We start from the raw sequence: 19656 nt of genomic DNA, 5'->3' as shown, positions 1-19656 counted from the left end.
ATCACAACCTTTGTTTAGCCGAGAAAAGATAAAAAAGCTTTGTTCTTTTTGAGTTACAATCGCAGAGCAGTAGAGAACAAACAAGATGATGGAACAATTGAGTCTTGATGATTTCGATCATATCGCGATTGATCCTAGTTGTGGTCTTTTTGAGGAATAAAAATTGCAGAAAAGCGATGACCATGGCGATTTGAAGGGTTCTCAGCATAATGCACGGCAACCTCAGTCTGTTTGCATGCAAGAAAATGTGGCGTTCAACTTCAACGAGAACGCGGGGATGAAAAGGAAACAGCCGTTCAATGAAAAAGATGGTGAAGATGAATGGGAAGGTGGACTGAAACCCAAGCCGAAGAGAAGCAAGAAAGGGCAACCCCTCCGCCCAATGTCAACACCTGACTTGCCGGATGATTTCAAACGGCAAATATTCGAAAATATGGGCGGTTCGGGTTTGATCTTGGCCATTCAAAAGACTCTTTTTTACTCCGATGTTAACCCCACAGCCAGTAGATTCTCTGTGCCGTTTTCCCAACTCAGAACGCATGATTTCCTCACCGAAACGGAGGCTCAACAATTGGCTGGCAAGAATCCAATGGAAGTGCGGTTGTTAGACCCTTACATGGAGGAAACGACTCTGAGTTTCAATAGGTGGGAGATGGGGAAAAACAAACTCTACGCGATGACCACAGCATGGAACTCAGTCGTGATGAATAATCGACTCGTGAATGGCAATATCGTGCAGCTCTGGTCTTTTCGGGTGAGCTCGGAGCTGTGCTTTGCACTTGTCAAAGTTGATGTTTAGATTAGAAGGTTCAAGTAATGTTCTTTGTCACCGAGCATGTTTTGGTGATTATTAGATATTAATCTTTGTCTTAAATTAAAGTGAATTTAAGTGTTTCAGTGTAAAACAAGGGTTTAGCAAAAAATGTTTGATTTTGGTAACTTTTAAATACGGTAATAAAGTGAATCTTTGTGATAGCTCGAGTAAAAAGTATCATTAAATGACATCTAATTTGATCAACCATGCATAAAACAATCAAACTTCTTTTTGCACGTGCCAACCAGCATGGGTGGAACAATCAACAGTAGCTCATCACCTCCGAATTATTTTTTCCGCTTACAAAATGTTAAGGTGTTGTTACTGCCTTGAGCATGATACGTCTTGGAGATGGGCCTCCTTGTTCGAGAAGTCGATAAACCATTTGGATCATGAAATGCAAAAAGTGGGAGTTGCTTTCCCTTCCACCACGCCTATGCAAATCGTGGTAGCATAAGAACAATATCATAAGTCAACAACGGAGAGTGCTGAAGAAAGGAAATTACGGGTGATGATGAAGCAACTGGTTCCATCTTGATGCCGGCTTGATCATTGGTTTCATAATGATAAACCTAGTACAGCTCAAAAAGGAAAAGGGGCCATGCAGCATCTGTTGTGAGCTTGGCTCCTATGGCGCCTGCCATCTTGTGAGTTTGGTATTTTTGTCAGAGACGAGAACAAGCGAAAGGAAGGCAGATAGAGTTATTCGCAGAGTGGGTCTGTCGTTCTCTTAATGAGTATGTTGGGTGGAGATCTGATGTCAGTGTTATTGTTGTTTATAGTCATATGCAGTTCATCCATTGGAGGATTAATAGAACTGATATGGGAACAAGAGTGTATGATAGTCCACAGAGGACAAATTTCGGTGGTTAAACCATTTAAGTTCTTTATATGATACAATCCGCCTACTCATTGAGGCTGCTAAATGCTGGAATAAAGCTGTTTTTGGAAACATTATTTAGAAGAAGAGGCGACTAATTCCTCGTCTAAATAGTATTCAGAAAACTCTCTTCATATTTCATTATGCTAATCTAATCCGAATTGAGAGAACATTGAATGGAGATTGAAACTGTTTTAGATCATGAGTAACTATTGTTGATGCAAAAATTAAGGTGTACATGGATACTTAATTGATGAGGATCGTAACATTTTTTTTTCATCACAAGGAGAAGGGTAGAAAGCAATAGAATTGGCCTGCGAATTGAGGGTGGAAAATGGTGTTATTGGGATCGTGTTGGGGAAAATTATGATTGTTGGGGTTTTTTGATGGTTTATTCCTTTTGGTTTGGATGAGGAGTTGCATATGATTGTTCAGTGGGAGAAAGAGAGAATAAATGAGTTAGAGAAAATAATGAACAATCTCAAGAGAGAAAGTCCGATCTCCTTCGCTAACCTTGCATAGTAATTTATATACAAGCTCTTAGTGTTGGTGTCATGCTTGGAGTGAGCTATTTGTATATTAACAAGGTAAATAGATATGACTGTCAGATAGTAAATTTAACTAGTAGGTCACGTGAGTTCGGTCATGTCAAGAGACAGTAGCTGACCAAAGTATATAGAACTTCGAAAGCTTCGGGATTTGATAGACAATACATATAGAAAAATTATATTTCCTTCATTAAATACATATAATTTTAGTTCTTTTTCGTTGTTTGGATTATTTCTTAAATTATTCTTTAGATTTCTTGTACATTATCAAATTTGGACGTGAAAATGAAAAAAAAAGAAAGTGCAATTGTTGATGATAAAAATGGTTAAATTGAGTTTTTTTTAATTTAAATCCAATTTTATTTTAGGGTCCATCTTTTAGCAGAAAACTAATCATACTATTGCATTGCCGAGCCGCAAAGATAAAACGAAGACTCACCGCCTGACTACAAGTGGTTCCATTCATTAGACAGAGTAGAACTAGGTTCCCGTCAGTGGCGGATTTAGGTGAAGTTCAGTGGCCTGAAATTTGAATATTTTATATTGGTCGTTTATTTTATTGATTACGTTTATTCTAAAATTTTATTTATATTCATTTCATACGAAAAAAATTATGTTATTACCGTATATAGGTCAATCCTAAAAAATATTTCAAAATCCACTACATCGGAAAAGATTGATTGTATCGGAGTTTCGTTATGATGTTTTAGCCAGTTTTTCCATACAACAGATAGTAATTGGTTAAAACGGTCTATACTTCAGACGAAGATGACATAGGGGAAAACTTCCTCGGGAACAAAGAAGCCAACAAAGGGCCATTTGATTTTGCACCAATTGTGTTGGGTGGCCAAGGATTGGACCAGCAACAAGTCCTGTTAAATTTTGTTAATTGAGAAAATGAGAGGTTTGAGAAAGAGATGGTGCAGTCATTCGGCTTTGGGTTACTCCTGATATGTAGAAATTAATGAGAAATGTATTTCAAAATAATGAAAATCTTTTTACATTTGTAAAGCTGACTGTTTTCTCCACACTTCATCAACAAAAACATTTGGATGAAATAGAAGATAACACATTTGTAAGTCACCTAGAAAGTGACTTGCAGTACATCATTTAGGTATCTTTGGGAGATTGCTTGCTGAAGGTACTTGAAAGCTTTCTGGTAATTCAAGAACCCCATAAACCAGAACTCGAAATCATCTACCGTCACAATTTCCATGTACTTCTGTGATGGTTTCTTCACGTTTTCACTCTCATTAACTCCCTTTATTTTCTCAAGTGGAAGCAAAACCTTGTAATGGAATCTGAGGAATTCTCCATCAGGAGATGGGATTTTGATTGATCTGTCACTGCAAAAGGCGACCTTTTGGGATGAGGTGAAAAGTAAACCAGCTATGGGACCTGCTGTTGTTGATATATAGCATTGGCATGCTTTCAACAGCTTCTCTCCTTCTCCGACACTAAACAATTGTTTGAATATCTTATCCACGCTTCCAACTTGAAGAATTCTTGCCCCCAAACTCAACTTTCCCTTCACGGTTTCAGTGATCTTTGGCCCTACCCTCACTGCATATTCATAGGTAACATCAGTTTTCTTATACATACATACATACAGTCTTTACTCTTTAGAGTGTATCATACCATGTTCCCGGACTCCATGGGCGAAAGTATCAGCCTTCTTTCCAAGCTTGTTCATCCTTTTAAGAACAAAGTTCCCTTTGCCTGCAATTCAAAACTTTTTCATTAGTTCTAAAAACATTTTCATTATGAATATCTAAACCCATCACAGATTAAAAGGGAACATCTACCTTTTATAAATTTGATAGACCCTTCAGCGGATGACGGAATGCGGTACTGGCCAGCAGCGTCCGGTAAGTATCGTATTGGCATTCTCTCGATTTGATACAGTGTTGATTTCATTGGAACTCCAATGACTTGTTCAAGTACCTGATTCTTCATTTTTTGATGAATGAGATAGAAATCTTTTTCTCTTTCAGCTTCTATGATCAAGGAAGAGATGATGTGTTTTTGTGATGAAAGATGAATCTTGCATTTGGCTTATGGTATTTAAAGAGGTGTTGGACCTAACTTTTTTGTTCGCATGCTATTGCTCATAAAAGAAGATTAAAGGTAGAGCATAGGGTTGTAAAAGATAAGATTTAAAGAAAAGGTGATGACTAGATTTCAAGCTTTCTGAGTTGGCTTTGTAGCTTGCTGATGTCTGCCACTGCTTTAATACAAACATCAGAAAGGAAAGATGAGATTTGGGAAACAAATTGCAAGGAGAGAAAGATACGACCATGCAGTCAGTGACGATGGAGCATTTTCGGGAAATGTCATGTCAGCCATGTGAGATCAGCTATCTTCTTTCTTTATTTAAAAGACAGGTTGTAGTGGCAGTTCTGCTATGCGGCAGATATATTTAAGGTTAATTTACTACAGATTTTAACTTAAAAGTTATTGTTTATTTTAAAATGTTATATGATTGATAATAATTTCGATTACAATTGAGAATATCATACTACGGTGGGTTTTAACTTAAAATGTTAGTATGTGTACTTAAAAAAGTTACACAATTAATAATAATTTCAATTACAACGAGAATGCTACATGAGTTTCTCAACTGTAACTTTTTAGGTTGTAAGTAAAATAGTTATGCAATTTATATAATTTGTCATGGATAATGTAATATTTTCAGTTTTAACTTAAAATGTTGCCTAATTTATTCTAAAGAATTATGCGCTTAATAAGTTTTTCGGTTACAATTGATTGCAGCTTTTTTTTTATTCTTATATTAACCGGTTGTAGTTTAGACTTTCCCAGGTTATAGGTAGCTCCACTAATAGTTTTATCAAGGATAGATACAAGATTTTATACTGGGATTTTTAAGACTTGTTGTATGAAGACAATGGTGTAAACACAAGGTTTAGTCTGGGGTTCAATGTTAATGGTTCTGTCATTTGATTGTAAACGGCTAAAAATAGTTTGAAATTTCTAAGTTCATTAGGGACTTAAAATTCCCAGAATTTGTGTGTAGAATCTCTTTGGCCCGTCTTATTTCTTCACCATTTGATCATTCAGAAACTTGTAAATATGACCAAGATGATGGTCCATCTATGACCATGAGAAACCTCTTTTGAAAAGACAATGAAGTGTAACTTATCTGAGGTGGAAATGGGCATGCAGATTAAAGATAGCCTAATTTTTGTCATTAAACTATGAATAATAAAGCTAAGCTATTACTTAACCAAAAAGGAATCCACGGCTTGCTTTTCTCAAAGCTTAAAGGAATATACCAATGGAATTTTAATGTTCTAGCAAATCTAGTCACCAGGGAGAATATAATATTAAAACGAATTTATAAAATTTTAAAAATGTAAAAAAAAATTATATAATAATTAAAAAAAAAAAAAAAAATCACAGATTAACAATACCATTCCCCACAGCATGGTATGTTGGCGTTAAGTGTCGGTAACATGACAATTTTTGGTTCAAAGGGTGGCGGCAAAAAGGTAGTGCATGGCATTATTGGGTAAAAAACCGTGAATAGTCCCTTGACTTTACATAGATTGAGAAATTAGTCTATTTACTTTAATCAATGCAAAATATTAAAAGTTGTCCCCGTGAATTCTCCTGCTTGAATTCTAAAATTTAAGCAATTGTTTTGACACCACCTAAGCAATGTAATTTTCAATTTCATTTAAAGCTTTTTAGATATTTAAAACGTCGAGGTAGAATTAATCATGATATAATATTTTCTTTTTAATTTTGAGGGAAAAAGATAAAAAAATCATTCAAAATTTTAGAAGTTTTTATTTATATTTATATATTTACACAAATTTTGTAATGAGATGCTCAACTTCTAAAATATAATAAATAATCATAAGATAATTCCAACTAAAATATATATTAATAATTCTCAACTTTCTAACATTGGAAAAACATTTTCGATCTATTGACACCGATCATCATGAGATATAATAATGTGTATATGAACATTGGTACACTACCTAAAACGTAGTCAGTATCGCTCAATTATTTCATGTAAACTGTTGAGTTAATTATAATTTGATCGATAATAATATTTCTTCATCATTCTTAATAAGTATAATATCATCAACATATTAGACTAGGAAATCGTTTTATGCTCACAATCATAAATTTTGATTGTTTGATCAAATCTTTGGTTCCATCAAGTAGAAGCCTGCTTGAGTTTGTAGATGAATATCTGTAACAAACCTTTTTTCTCTTGATAATTTGTTACGTAACCAAAGAGTTGTATCCTTTTGTAGATCCACTTACATCCTACGAGTTTTATTCCATTTGATAAATCTACAAGTTCTCATATTGATTTGGATTTCATGGAATCCATTTCAACATCCATAGCTTTCTACCAAAGCTTGGAATTAACAGATTATATAACATCTTTGTATGTGGGTGGATCCTCCTCCTCCTCATGTTTAACGATTTCGATTTAATAGACTTCACAATTGAATACGAAGATTGAATGTTATTTGTAGTGCATAATCACAAAAGTTTAGCAATAATTGTGAATAACTTGGTATCGATATAACCATGTCGTAGGCCCCGTGTTCATTGGCGCACCAGGAACCACTGCTCCTGGTCCAGAGACTCTCACTTCAAAAGTGATATGCACATGGGGAGCTCCTATTGGTTAGGGCCATACTTGCCAACACTAGCTGGTGCGCAGGACGTAGCAGAGTTTGTTTTGCTGATTTTCAGGACGAACCTCCAGCTGCAGCGAGCACCATTCGAAATGACTCCATAGCCGGCACCGGTGACAAAGTTAGAATTTAGATTGCCTCCTATATTTGGTCATGGATTTCAATGGAATGAAAATATTTTAACATTTGTAGAACTGTTGATTTTTACAGATTTCACCAACAAAAATAATCTGGTGAAACAGTGGAGAATACAATTGTAAGCCACCTAGAAAGTGACTAGTAGTACATCAACATCATGCATTAGTCTTTAGGAGATCGCTTGCTGAAGGTATTTGAAAGCTTTATGGGAATTCAAGAACCCCATAAACCAGAACTCGAAATCATCTACCGTCGCAATTTCCGTGTACTTTTGTGATGGTTTCTTCATGTTTTCGCTCTCATTAACCCCCTTTATTTTCTCAAGTGGAATCATAACCTGCATAAAAAAAACATATGATTTGAAGGGTGCAAAATTATTCAATCTGGGAAGGAGAAAATAAAAACAGATGAAACATACGAACCTTGTAATGGACTCCGAGGAATTCTCCATTAGGAGATGGGATTTTGATTGCTCTGTCACTGCAAAAGGCAACTTTTTGAGATGAGATGAAAAGTAAACCAGCTATAGGACCTGCTGTTGTTGATAAATAGCATTGGCATGCCTTCAACACCTTCTCTCCTTCTTTGACACTAAATAATTGTTTGAATATCTTATCCATTCCTCCAACTTGAAGAATTCTTGCCCCCAAACTCAATTTTCTCTTCACAGTTTCAGTGATCTCTGGTCCCAATCTCACTGCAGTTTCAAAAATTCCTTTAGTTTTCGTTTCATTTTAATCTTGATGCATAGATACACGCATACACACACATGTATATTACATATATGTGTGTTTAGACTTTAAAGTGTTTCGTACCATGTTCCTGGACTCCGTGTGCAAAGGTGTCAGCTTTCTTCGTTTTTTCATCAAATTTCCTTTGCCTGTGATTACGAAAACCTCTCATCAGTACTAAAAATATCTTCACTATGAACATCTAAACCCATCACAGATTAAAAGGGAGAATATACCTTTTAAAAATTTGTTAGACCCTTCAGCAGATGATGGGATGTGGTACTGGCCAGCAGCGTCTGGTAAGTATCGTCTTGGCGTTATCTCGATTTGATACAATGTTGATTTCATTGGAACTCCAACAACTTGTTCAAGTATCTGATTCTTCATTTTTTGATGAATGAGATGGAAATCTTTTTCTCTTTCAACTTCTATGATCAAGGAAGAGATGCTGTGTTTTTGTGATGATGGATGAATCTTGGATTTGTCTTGTGACATTTAAAGGGGTGTTGGACCTAACTTTTTTGTTTGCATGCTCTTGCACATTAAAAAAGATTAAAGGTAGAGCATAGGGTTGTAAAAGATAAGATTTAAAGAAAAGATGATGACTATATTTCAAGCTTTCTGAATTGGCCTTGTAGCTTTCTGATGTCTGCAACTGCTTTAATACAAACATAAGAAAGGAAAGGAAAAGAAAGCAAAGATGAGATTTGGGAAGCAAATTGCACGGTGAGAAAGATATGATAATGCAGTCAGTGATGATGATGGAGCCCTTTTTTTAGAAATGTCATGTCTGCCATGTAAGATCAACCGTCATAACCATTATCATCTTTCTGTTTTAAAACAGAGTTTATAGAGAGCACCACAAGCAGGTCTCTCCAATGTTCTTGGGAATTCTTTCAAGTTTGATTTCAATCAATAAAGGGGTATTTAAAAAAATGTGCAGTGAAGATCATTTTCTTTACCTTTTTTATGCCTCCCCCCCCCCCCTTCTCTCTCTCCAACAAAGGATCATGAAGAAACTATAAAGCAAACTTTCTAAATATGACCAAGGCAAGGGGGGGACATTTATAACAAGAAGAAAACCTCTTTTGAAAAGGCAATGAACCATAGCTTATCTGAGGTGGAAATGAGCATGAAGATTAAAGATTAACCTATAGATAATACAGCTTTTGCTTAGAATAAAAGGAATCCATGGCTTGTTTTTGTCAAAGCTTAAAGAAATATACCCATAGATAACACCATTTTTGTTTTTGCTTAGAATAATACAGCTAAAACTGTTATACCTAAACAGCATGTTGAACACGATCGACATATGCAGGAAAAAGAAATAAAACCAAAAATACCGGTTTTAAGTCAAAAGTTAGGATATATGGTTGTTTAGCACGCACGAGAAGATAAAACGGTTAACCTATAACAACCACAAGTGTCACACAGGTAAGCTGTGACGATAGCATAATTATTCTCTTTTGAGATATATCTTCCACGTGGTAACATCGAAATTCGATATTCATTTCTATTATTTCACATCATTTCAGGATATGTTCATCATCTAATGGACATCTACTGACCAACAGACGTCAAAAGCTTCAGAATAACACACAGAAGTAGGAAAACCGCTGAAGATCTAATCTTCGTAACAACTAACTAACAATAAGCGACAAACAGATTGATCAAAAGGTGGAAAGCAATTTTTGCAAACATTTTTGTCAAATAATGATTCTAAATACGGATAGGATACGCGGTTCCAAAATATAATAAATGCACGTAGTGACGGAATATAAATTATGAAGAATACTAAGTATTAAAGTTCCAAAGGGCAAAACAGAAGTAACACATGTCAATCAAAATAAGAACAAAAAATAAAAAAAATATAAACGAGAAGAACTAATTCACCTGTGCTCCTCCTCCGTCCAAGCAGTCCCCTTGCGACGCTCCTGATCGGACCTCGAATTCTTACCACCATGGTTTGATCCATTGTTATTATGACCTATATTGTTAGTTCCTTTCTTACCGATTTCTTCACCACCAGCATGGCCCACTGAACTGTCATAAGAATCATAAGGAGGGAGAGGCACATACCCAGATTCAATGCGGTTAACGTCATCCACTAGAAGCTCATAGTGTTCTTTAATCTCTTCCAGAGCTTTACCAGGTACAGCAGCTGCAATTTTCTCCCATCGATCAGAACAGTCCTCAGGATAAGTTGCAAGGGCATTTTCAAATGCCTTATCTTGCTCCCTACTCCACTCGGAGCTATTGCCAGGCTCATCCGCAGACATCTAGGCTTGTCTCAGTCCACTGTCTAGAAAATCGCCTGCGGGAAGAATGAACTGAATTCACTAAGCTTGTAATGCATATCCAAAATCATGGATTTTCAAGAATAGTCCTAGGCTTATTGAGTTATTTCAGTAGTGGATTCCACTAACAGATCCAATGGAATATTTAAATTATGGGGAAGATATTTCAACCAAAAGGTATGCAAGAAAGTGAAAATAGACCAGAAAAATGACAAGTGAGCTTAACCATGGATCAATTCCAATAAAATTCAGTAAGCCCCCTGTTAGGAAATAAACCGAGTACAAGTAATTTCCCTATAACCAGATTAGTGAGAATGCGAAATAAAAGCGGAAAAATAATACCCGAAATTGATAACGGAGTTCAGCCAATTTTGCTTACGTCTCCGGACTGCTGCAGATCTTTTACTAAGAGAGAAATTTTACAGGTGTTTACAAAACACTCACTACTCACAAGAAAGCTCTCTAGTATTGGGAGAAAGAAATGATTTTTGGGATGATATTGAAGCTAAATGAGCTAGGGTATTTATAGTTGAAACTTAGGATTAAACTTGTAATTAACCCTAAAGTGCAAAGGGACTAAAAACCACATTCCCTATTTTGTTTTAGCAGCCGGCTGCTACTTAGCAGCCCAACTTGTTCTTTTTTAATTTTCAACAATCTTCCACTTGAAGCCTGATTTTAATCCGTCTTCATACCTCGATCGATGCAGCAGCATTTCTGGTATTATTATTCTAGCATGCCAACTGAAGTTGAACACAACTTCAGTTTGTCCGTGGTCACCGTCTTTGTCAACATATCTACCGGATTTTGAGCTCCACTGATCTTTTCAAGTTTCAAAATCTCATCTTCCAGAAGAGACTGGATAAAATGATATCTCAATTGTATGTGCTTCGTCCTGAAATGAAAAGACGGATTCTTTGCTAGATGGATAGCACTTTGACTGTCGCAATACAAGACATTGTTTTCTTGTTTCTTGTTTCTTGCCTAACTCTTCCAAGAAACTTTGGAGCCAGACCATCTCCTTGCTGGCTTCCGTAACAACGACATATTCTGCTTCGGTTGTGGAGAGAGCAACTATCTTCTGTAGTTGAGAAACCCAACTCACTGCAGTTCCTCCTAGAGTATAGACATACCCTGTAGTGCTCCTTCTGATGTCAACATTTCCGGCTAAGTCAGCATCTACATAGCCTGTCAGTATCGTATCTCCACCTTTGAAATAAAGTGTTTTGTTTGTGGTACCTCGCAGATATCTGAGGATCCATTTGACTGCTTCCCAGTGTACTTTGCCTGGATTATTCATGTACTTGCTAACAACTCCCACTGCTTGAGCAATATCTGGTCTGGTACAAACCATGGCATACATCAGACTTCCAATTGCTGAGGCATACGGCACCTTCACCATGTGTGCACGTTCTTCCTCCGTCTTTGGTGACTGTTCTTTGGAGATTCTGAAATGAACACCTAAAGGTGTACTTACTGGTTTAGCATCTTGCATGTTGAACCTGGAGAGTACTTTGTTGATGTACTCAGCCTGTGATAACATCAAAGTCCCCGACTTTGTGTCTCTCTTGATCCTCATCCCAAGAATCTGCTTTGCAGCGCCCAGATCCTTCATAGCAAATTGCTTCGACAATTTTTGCTTCAAGTGTATAATCTCTTGCATGTCTGAGCCAGCAACGAGCATGTCATCAACGTACAATAATAAAATAATGAAGCTGTTGTTGAACCTCTTGATGTAGCAACAATGATCTGCTTGACATCTGATAAAACCACTGCTACCCATGAAGCTATCGAACTTCTTGTACCACTGTCTAGGAGCTTGTTTTAGACCATGCAAGCTCTTCTTCAACCTGCATACCAGGTTTTTCTTGTCTGTCTCTATGAAGCCTTCTGGCTGCCTCATATAGATTTCTTCCTCCAAATCACCATGAAGGAAAGCTGTCTTTACATCTAACTGCTCAAGATGTAAATTCTCTGCAGCTACAATTTTCAACACCAGTCTGATTGTAGACAGTTTTACGACTGGAGAGAAAATTTCATTGTAGTCAATACCTTCTTTTTGCTGAAAACCTTTGACTACCAATCTTGCTTTGTAGCGTTTGCTCCCATCGTGCTCTTCTTTGATCCTGTAAATTCACTTGTTATGGAGCGCTCTCTTGCCTGATGGTAATTCAGCTACTTCCCACGTCTGATTTGACATAAGCGAGTCCATCTCATCTTTCATTGAAGACTCCCACTTGACTGAATCCTCCACCTGCATTGCTTCATCATAGCACTCTGGTTCATCATTGTCAGTCAGCAACAAGTAGTGCAAAGAAGGAGAATACCGTTGGGTTGGTTTAGGAATTCTGGAGGAGCGTCTCAGTTCTGGTGTGCCTGGTTCTTCCTCTTGAATTGCTTCAGGACTGATCTGAACATCATTTCCAGAAATCTCCTCGAACTCAGCAAATTCCTTTGTTTCAGCTTTGGTATTACTTGATTCTGCGGTTGACCTGTCTTTGTACATCACATTTTCATTGAAAATGACGTCTCTGTTTCTGATGATCTTTCGATTTTCGTAGTCCCAAATCCGGTAACCGAATTCATCACCACCGTAACCAACAAAGACGCATTTGTTGGACTTGGCATCAAGTTTACTTCTTTCAGCAGAGTTTATGTGTACATAAGAAATACAACCAAACACTCTTAAGTGTGAAAGGTTTATTTCTTTCTTGCTCCAAGCTTCCTCTGGTATTCCGCCATCCAAGGGAATTGAAGGCCCACGGTTGATCAAGTAAGCTGCAGTGTTGATTGCTTCAGCCCATAGAAATTTGGGCAAGCCGGCATGTATCCTCATACTTCTGGCACGTTCATTCAGAGTTCTGTTCATGCGCTCTGCTACACCATTATGTTGCGGTGTCTTGGGAACTGTTGTCTCCATCTTAATCCCATTGTTTGCGCAGAAATCTCTGAATCTACTGTCTCTGTACTCTCCTCCATTGTCAGACTTCAACCGCTTGACTTTCAAACCAGTCTCATTTTCCACCATGGCCTTCTATTTTCTGAAGATATCGAAGACTTCTGATTTCTTCTTCAGAAAATAAACCCACACCTTCCTTGTTGAATCATCGATGAAGGTGACATAATATAGTGAGCCTGCAAGAGATGGAACTGGGGATGGTCCCCATACATCAGTATGAACCAATTCTAACCTTTCTGCCTTGGGTGTCTTGCCAATCTTTGCAAAACTGACTTTCTTTTGTTTGCCAAAGATGCAATCCTCGCATAGTCCGACATCTACATTCTTTAGATCCGGCAGCTTCCCTTTTGACAGAAGTATCTTCATTCCTTTCTCGCTCATATGACCAAGCCTTTGGTGCCATAGGTTTGATTTTCCATCAGCATCTGCTACTGCAATGATATTCTCTAAATTTGAGGTTACATAGAGAGTACCAGTCTTCTTACCACGAGCAATGACGAGTGCTCCTTTGGTAATCTTCCATTCACAGCCTGAAAAGGTTGTGCTATATCCTTCTCCATCTAGATGTCCAACAGAAATCAGATTTCTTTTGAAGCCAGGAATATGTCTCACTCCTGTCAGCTTCCAGGTGGTCTGGTTTGGCAGCTTTAGTCGGATGTCTCATTTTCCGACGATCTTTAAGGTTTCATCATCAGCAAGATGAATCTTCCCAAAATCACCACTGACATAGTTCTCCATGATTTCTTGGCATGGGGTGGAGTGGAAAGATGCCCCTGAATCCAAGATCCATGATTCAATCGGACTGTTGACGCTTAGAATCATGGCATCACCTGTCTCCTCTGTCACGTTGGTAGATTCCTGTGTGCCAGTATTTTTCTTCGGTGCTCGGCAATCTCTTTTAAAGTGACCCTTCTTGCCGCAATTATAACAGGTAAAATCTTTATTTACTGTTCTTGATTTTTCCCGTCTGGATTTGGATCTGCCACAATTTGAATTTCTTTCTGAAGTTCTCCCTCTAGACTCCGTGTGCAAGGCTGAGGAGGTTGATGCTTCACCCGATTCTCTCCGTCGAATTTCTTCGCTCAGTACCAGATCCCGAACATCGTCGAATTTTAATTTGCTGTTTCCCGACGAACTGCTGACTGCTGTAACAGTAGCATTCCAACTGTCTGGTAGAGATGATAAGAGAATTAAAGCTCGAACTTCATCATCGAATTCAATTTCCACTGAACTCAACTGGGTTGTGATTGTGTTGAGTTCATTTAGGTGTTGTGCCACCGATGCCCCTTCCGTCATCCGCAAATTGAATAATCGCCTCATCAAATGAACTTTGTTTGAGGCTGATGGCTTCTCATACATACTGGAGAGAGCCGCCATAAGACCCGCCGTGGTCTTTTCCTTTGCTATGTTGAAAGCAACATTGCGGGATAACGTCAGTCGGATAACTCCGAGGGCTTGTCTGTCGAGAAGAGCCCAGTCTTCATTCTTCATGCCCTCTGGTTGCTTTCCTGAAAGAGGTTGATATAGATTTTTCTGGTACAGAAAATCTTCAATCTGCATCTTCCAAAAGCCAAAGTCCGCACCATCGAACTTTTCAATTTTCACATTCCCTTCGTCTGCAACCATCGCTCCCACTCGAATCTGGCTTCTTTGAATCGTTTTTGACAATTTTTGCGAACCGCCGTGTATTTGAACACCTCCGTCGACAAATTCGTATCGCCGACAAAATTTCACTATTCACGAAATTCACTATTCACGTGAATAGTAATCTCGCAGAAAAAATTGGCAAAATTCACAACCAAAAGCTCATGATACCAGTTGTTAGGAAATAAACCGAGTACAAGTAATTTCCCTATAACCAGATTAGTGAGAATGCGAAATAAAAGCGGAAAAATAATACCCGAAATTGATAACGGAGTTCAGCCAATTTTGCTTACGTCTCCGGACTGCTGCAGATCTTTTACTAAGAGAGAAATTTTACAGGTGTTTACAAAACACTCACTACTCACAAGAAAGCTCTCTAGTATTGGGAGAAAGAAATGATTTTTGGGATGATATTGAAGCTAAATGAGCTAGGGTATTTATAGTTGAAACTTATGACTAAACTTGTAATTAACCCTAAAGTGCAAAGGGACTAAAAACCACATTCCCTAATTTTTTTTAGCAGTCGGCTGCTACTTAGCAGCCCAACTTGTTCTTTTTTAATTTTCAACACCCCCATGGAGTATGTGAATAGCAATTTGGTCCATCATACAAAATCCGAACTTCCGAGAATTACTTAGTTATTGATGAATGAAAAGGTAAAGAAATTTCTGAAAAATCATAAAATCAAAGATGATAAATGACATTCAAAATACTAATAACTAGAGATTAGTTCATAGTGAATTTAACGGTAAGAGAATCAGGGTTTCTAACTGAGAAATACATTTATGAAAGGGACAATGCAAAAAGATGAAAACCCAGAAATCAATGGAAAGCTCAGATTGCTAAGTCTTATTCAAACAAAGTTAAATAAATCCAAAACGATTAAAAATTTGCAGCAAATTGAAATGATCTCCCACTCAAGTTGAAATCAGAACAAAAAAGAGAAGGGGGGGGGGGGGAAGATAAATTAAAACACTCAAAAGTACAAGTTGCATTTATGAGGTACTTGAAGATTCATTTCACTGTTTTATATTTTTTTTATAAAAAAAACTTTAAACAATAAGCAAAAGAATTTTTCTTCAGAAGAAATATGAGTTTTCTTTATAATTCTCATCCAAAATTCCTACCCGGTAATCAATAATTTGATAACTTCAAGAATTTCAAGTCTAGAAATAGTCTAACGAGAAAACAAAAAAGCTAACCTCAGATTCCTTGCTGGCTCACTATTAAAACCTAAAAAGCAGTTCACATTTACTGTAGAAATCGCCATAAAGTGAAAGATCACCCACAATTGATATGAAGATTCTGACAGATGAACGGGTTAACTTTTTCTTCCGAGTTATACAATCACCAGTGAAGCTTTTTTTTCAACCAACCTAAACATAAGAATTTAACCTTTGATGGTTCCAAATCCCAATCCACCATCACCTTTTTCAAAACTTTTTTTTTCTTCAAAAAGTAAATCCTTGGTGAACATTTCTATCGTAAAGTTTTCATATATGAAGAAATGTACAGAAAAAATAACAACAAACAGATAGTGTGCATAAAATTCAAAAAAAAAAACGGATAAAGAAACTATTGAAAATTGTATTGAAAAGTGTATCTAGATTCTAGACAAAAGAATTTTATATCTGATGTTGATGGGCCAATTGTCCCATCACCTCCAACAACAGCAACTTTGCTACAAATAGAACAGCTGGGATTGAAAACGGCTCACTCCGTTCAGTTCAAGTTACTCATACACCATTAGACTGGAATCAGTCATTAGTATCTGACGAGATGATAGATATACGAACAAAGAGAAACTAAAACATTTTATAAAAAAAAACCACTTTGTTCAGAGGGAAAAAAAAGCAAACAACAACAAATTTAGATATGAGTAGGAGATGTGATACTAATGTTATCAGCCATCCCCAATGATTGACTATATAAATCATTACCTTTCTCTCTCTTTTCTTCCTTTCTTGGTGCTTGTTGCAAAGATGGAAAAAGAAACGAAAAGAATTCAAAGCAAAGTTTTTTATTCAATCAAAGCATTAGAAAAGTTTCAGTTTTTAACTTTAAGGAAAAGGTTGCTTTGTCTTCTTCTTTTACATGGGGTGTTTTCTTTTTCATTTTAATATTGAAGACTAAGTGGACCCTTTGGTTGTAAACTAACGTTGTAAACAGATGGTTTTGGATTTTTTTCTTAATAAAGTAAGGAAATAAAGTGTATAAAAAATAAGGAAATAAAGTAATATTTAATCACTAAATTTGATGATTTTGATTTAATTATTAAATTTGAATTCTATCTTTCATTTTAATTTTTAATTAAATTCAATTTTAGAGATTAAATAAAAATTGTTAAAATAAAGAAGGGGATCAAATTAAAAGAGTTGACAAGTTGAGGAAGTTATAGGGAGTTGATGGACTAAATTAGAAATTGTGTGAAATTCAGGGACTGTGCCCCATGAAATGAAAGTGTGAGTATCTAGATACAATGGGCAAGTTGTCATGTGATAATGAAATTATAAACCTACCATGTATTGCCACGTAAGCAACAGGTCAAATCTCAGGTGTCTAACAAACCACATCACATGCTCCCTGGCTCATGGGTTTAGCTGTTGTGTTTCCACTTCCCCCTCAATTTACTCCCAGATTTGTTTAATGCTAATTTTAATTTAGTTCAGTTTTGTTATGTTTGAATGATTAGTTATGGAAAAAATCCAATTTAAAATTTGTAATCTATTATTCGAGTTTTATTTAAAAGTATTTTAATTCAACTTTAAAAAACATAAATATTTTAATTCAGTTTGTTAATTATTGGATAATTATGGAATGAAATCCAATTCAGAAATTTTATTCTATCTTTGATATATTTTAATTTATTCTTCGAAAATATATATATATATATATATATATATATATATATATATATATATATATATATATATATTCAGATTTCTCGTAGTCAAATAGTTATACTGTTATAAAATGATATCCAATTTAAAATTTGTAATCTATTATTCAAGTTCTATTTTAAGATATTTTAATTCAAGTTTTAGTGAATATTTTGAACGGTATTAGTGGTATGAAAAAATATTGTTCTCTTTAGAGATTTTAAGTTCGAACAATTATATTTGCAAAATGTATATTTATTATCAATTACTAGGAAAGATTCTGAATAAATATTATCTTGTAAAATTTTAAATTATTCATATATATATATATATATATATATATATATATTATAATTAGAAAATAAACATAATTGAATCTTGAATAATACATATTACGTCAGGGGTTCGAATCCTATCATTTGCATGGAGTAAACTGGGTTGAGACGATCGTCCTTACCTCTGTAATACTCGATCTGAATTAGTCGATTAATAAATTAGAAACCAATGATTATACAAAAAGAAAAATAAGTACTAATATCATTTGACCAATAGAATAATAGGATTATGACTAGCATTATGTACATATTAAAGGGGAGGGATCCATTTATATTAAAGTTTAATTTGTATATATATTAATTTAGTTTTGTTATGCTCGCATAGTTATGGAATGAAATCCAATTAAAAGTTTTAGGTGGTGTTTGTTTTTTCAGAGGTAAAAGGTCTGCAGTCTGCGAACCACATCTGCAGGCATCTGCAGCAGAAGATGTGTACCAAAAGTCTACAGTCTGTAAGAAGAAGACTGTTTGTTTTTTAACGTTTGCAGACTGCTAAAATGAACTGAAATATAAATAAACTGATTTTTTAAACTTAAAAGAGTTTTGCAATACTGAGATTTAAATAATTTTAGTTTTACAATACTGAAATTTAAATAATTCATACAACTACAATAATAAATTATTTAAAATAAATCAATCCATACAACTACAATAATAAATCAATCCATATTTTAAAATAAATCAATCCATACAAATAAATTATTTAAAATAAATCAATCCATATTTTAAAATAAATCAATCCATACAAATAAATTATTTAAAATAAATCAATCCATATTTTAAAATAAATCAATCCATATTAATAAATTATTTAAAATAAATCAATTCATACTAATAAATTATTTAAAATAAATCAATCCATATTTTAAAATAAATCAATCCATACTAATAAATTATTTAAAATAAATCAATCCATATTTTAAAATAAATCAATCCATACTAATAAATTATTTAAAATAAATCAATCCACGTTTTAAAATAAATCAATCCATACTAATAAATTATTTTAAATAAATTATTTTAAAATAAATCAATCCATATTTTATAATAATTTATTTTATAATAAATTATTTTAAAATAAATTATTTTAAAATAAATAACCTTATTAAATTATTTAAAATTATTTTAATAAATAACTATATTTTATAATTGTTCTTGAAGAGGTTTGAAGATCTTTGAAGACATAAAATCAAGTCTGCACCAAGAAGAGCTCGCGCAGACGTTGGAAGAACTTCTGTCTTCTAAAAAACAAACAGTCTGCGAAACCTAATGTATGCGCGTTGTCTGCGCGACGCAGACATAAGTGGTTTGAAGAGCTTGCACAGTGAAAATAAACACCGCCTTAATCTACTTTCATATTTTAATTCAATTTTAATATATATATATATATATATATATATATATATATATATATATATATATATATATATATTGCGTTCCTATATTATATGATTAGTCACTTTCTAACCCTAGAGAAATGAAACAGCAAATCGAGCAATGATTCGCGTACTCGTTTCAACAGTCTTCTGACATGGCAATTGTTAGATACATAATAAAGTTAAATTTATGTAATTTTGTGTTTCATTTTATCTTGACTATGTTATTGTGCTCAGGATCCACACCCCTAGAAAATTTTAAGATTTTTTTTTTATATTTTTGGTAATTTTGGTATTTTTTTATTGATTATTTTATTTTACACTCCTTAAATTTTTGATATAATTTTTTAAGTTCGTATCCATTGACAAAAAT

The 19656-nt window shown here is 35.0% G+C and overlaps 3 protein-coding genes across 5 annotated transcripts; all 3 read right to left on the bottom strand.

The window, feature by feature from the left end:
• Nucleotides 1-3326: 3326 nt before the first annotated feature.
• LOC120149773 (putative GEM-like protein 8) lies at nt 3327-4264 on the bottom strand. The gene is made up of 3 exons (XM_039162480.1): nt 4048-4264; nt 3881-3961; nt 3327-3805 (listed from the first exon to the last, which is right to left on the bottom strand). The coding sequence occupies exons 1-3, from the start codon at nt 4196-4198 to the stop codon at nt 3327-3329; spliced, it is 711 nt and encodes a 236-aa protein (XP_039018411.1). The 5' UTR covers nt 4199-4264.
• Nucleotides 4265-7231: 2967 nt separating this feature from the next.
• Nucleotides 7232-8180, bottom strand: LOC120149717 (putative GEM-like protein 8). Its single transcript, XM_039162439.1, has 4 exons — nt 8050-8180; nt 7878-7942; nt 7485-7759; nt 7232-7399 (listed from the first exon to the last, which is right to left on the bottom strand). Exons 1-4 carry the CDS (start codon nt 8178-8180, stop codon nt 7232-7234), a joined length of 639 nt encoding a protein of 212 aa, XP_039018370.1.
• Nucleotides 8181-9325: 1145 nt separating this feature from the next.
• LOC120149760 (transcription factor SRM1-like) lies at nt 9326-16709 on the bottom strand. 3 transcript variants are annotated; one of them, XM_039162467.1, is made up of 2 exons: nt 16631-16709; nt 9326-10104 (listed from the first exon to the last, which is right to left on the bottom strand). In XM_039162467.1, exon 2 carries the CDS (start codon nt 10070-10072, stop codon nt 9683-9685), a length of 390 nt encoding a protein of 129 aa, XP_039018398.1. In that variant the 5' UTR covers nt 10073-10104; nt 16631-16709; the 3' UTR covers nt 9326-9682. The 3 variants fall into 3 exon arrangements, with proteins under 3 accessions (XP_039018398.1, XP_039018399.1, XP_039018397.1); XM_039162468.1 differs by lacking the exon at nt 16631-16709 and adding an exon at nt 16089-16133 and having other exon boundaries at nt 9326-10107; XM_039162466.1 differs by lacking the exon at nt 16631-16709 and adding an exon at nt 15896-16076 and having other exon boundaries at nt 9327-10107.
• Nucleotides 16710-19656: the final 2947 nt, after the last annotated feature.

This window comes from Hibiscus syriacus, unplaced genomic scaffold, assembly GCF_006381635.1.
Source record: "Hibiscus syriacus cultivar Baekdansim isolate YM2019G1 unplaced genomic scaffold, ASM638163v2 tig00111008_pilon, whole genome shotgun sequence".
Taxonomy (NCBI): Eukaryota; Viridiplantae; Streptophyta; class Magnoliopsida; order Malvales; family Malvaceae; genus Hibiscus; species Hibiscus syriacus.
This window is presented reverse-complemented; position numbering and strand designations above follow the sequence as displayed.

Excerpts from the sequence above, each read along its gene's own strand:
- LOC120149773 (XM_039162480.1), bottom strand. The coding sequence starts at position 4,198 with ATGAAGAATCAGGTACTTGAACAAGTCATTGGAGTTCCAATGAAATCA. Across the intron at positions 3,962-4,047 it reads GTCTATCAAATTTATAAAAG|GCAAAGGGAACTTTGTTCTT; the intron begins GTAGATGTTCCC and ends TTTGAATTGCAG. Across the intron at positions 3,806-3,880 it reads CCATGGAGTCCGGGAACATG|TGAGGGTAGGGCCAAAGATC; the intron begins GTATGATACACT and ends ATGAATATGCAG.
- LOC120149717 (XM_039162439.1), bottom strand. The coding sequence starts at position 8,180 with ATGAAGAATCAGATACTTGAACAAGTTGTTGGAGTTCCAATGAAATCA. Across the intron at positions 7,943-8,049 it reads ATCCCATCATCTGCTGAAGG|GCAAAGGAAATTTGATGAAA; the intron begins GTCTAACAAATT and ends TCGTAATCACAG. Across the intron at positions 7,760-7,877 it reads ACACGGAGTCCAGGAACATG|TGAGATTGGGACCAGAGATC; the intron begins GTACGAAACACT and ends TTGAAACTGCAG.
- LOC120149760 (XM_039162467.1), bottom strand. The coding sequence starts at position 10,072 with ATGTCTGCGGATGAGCCTGGCAATAGCTCCGAGTGGAGTAGGGAGCAA.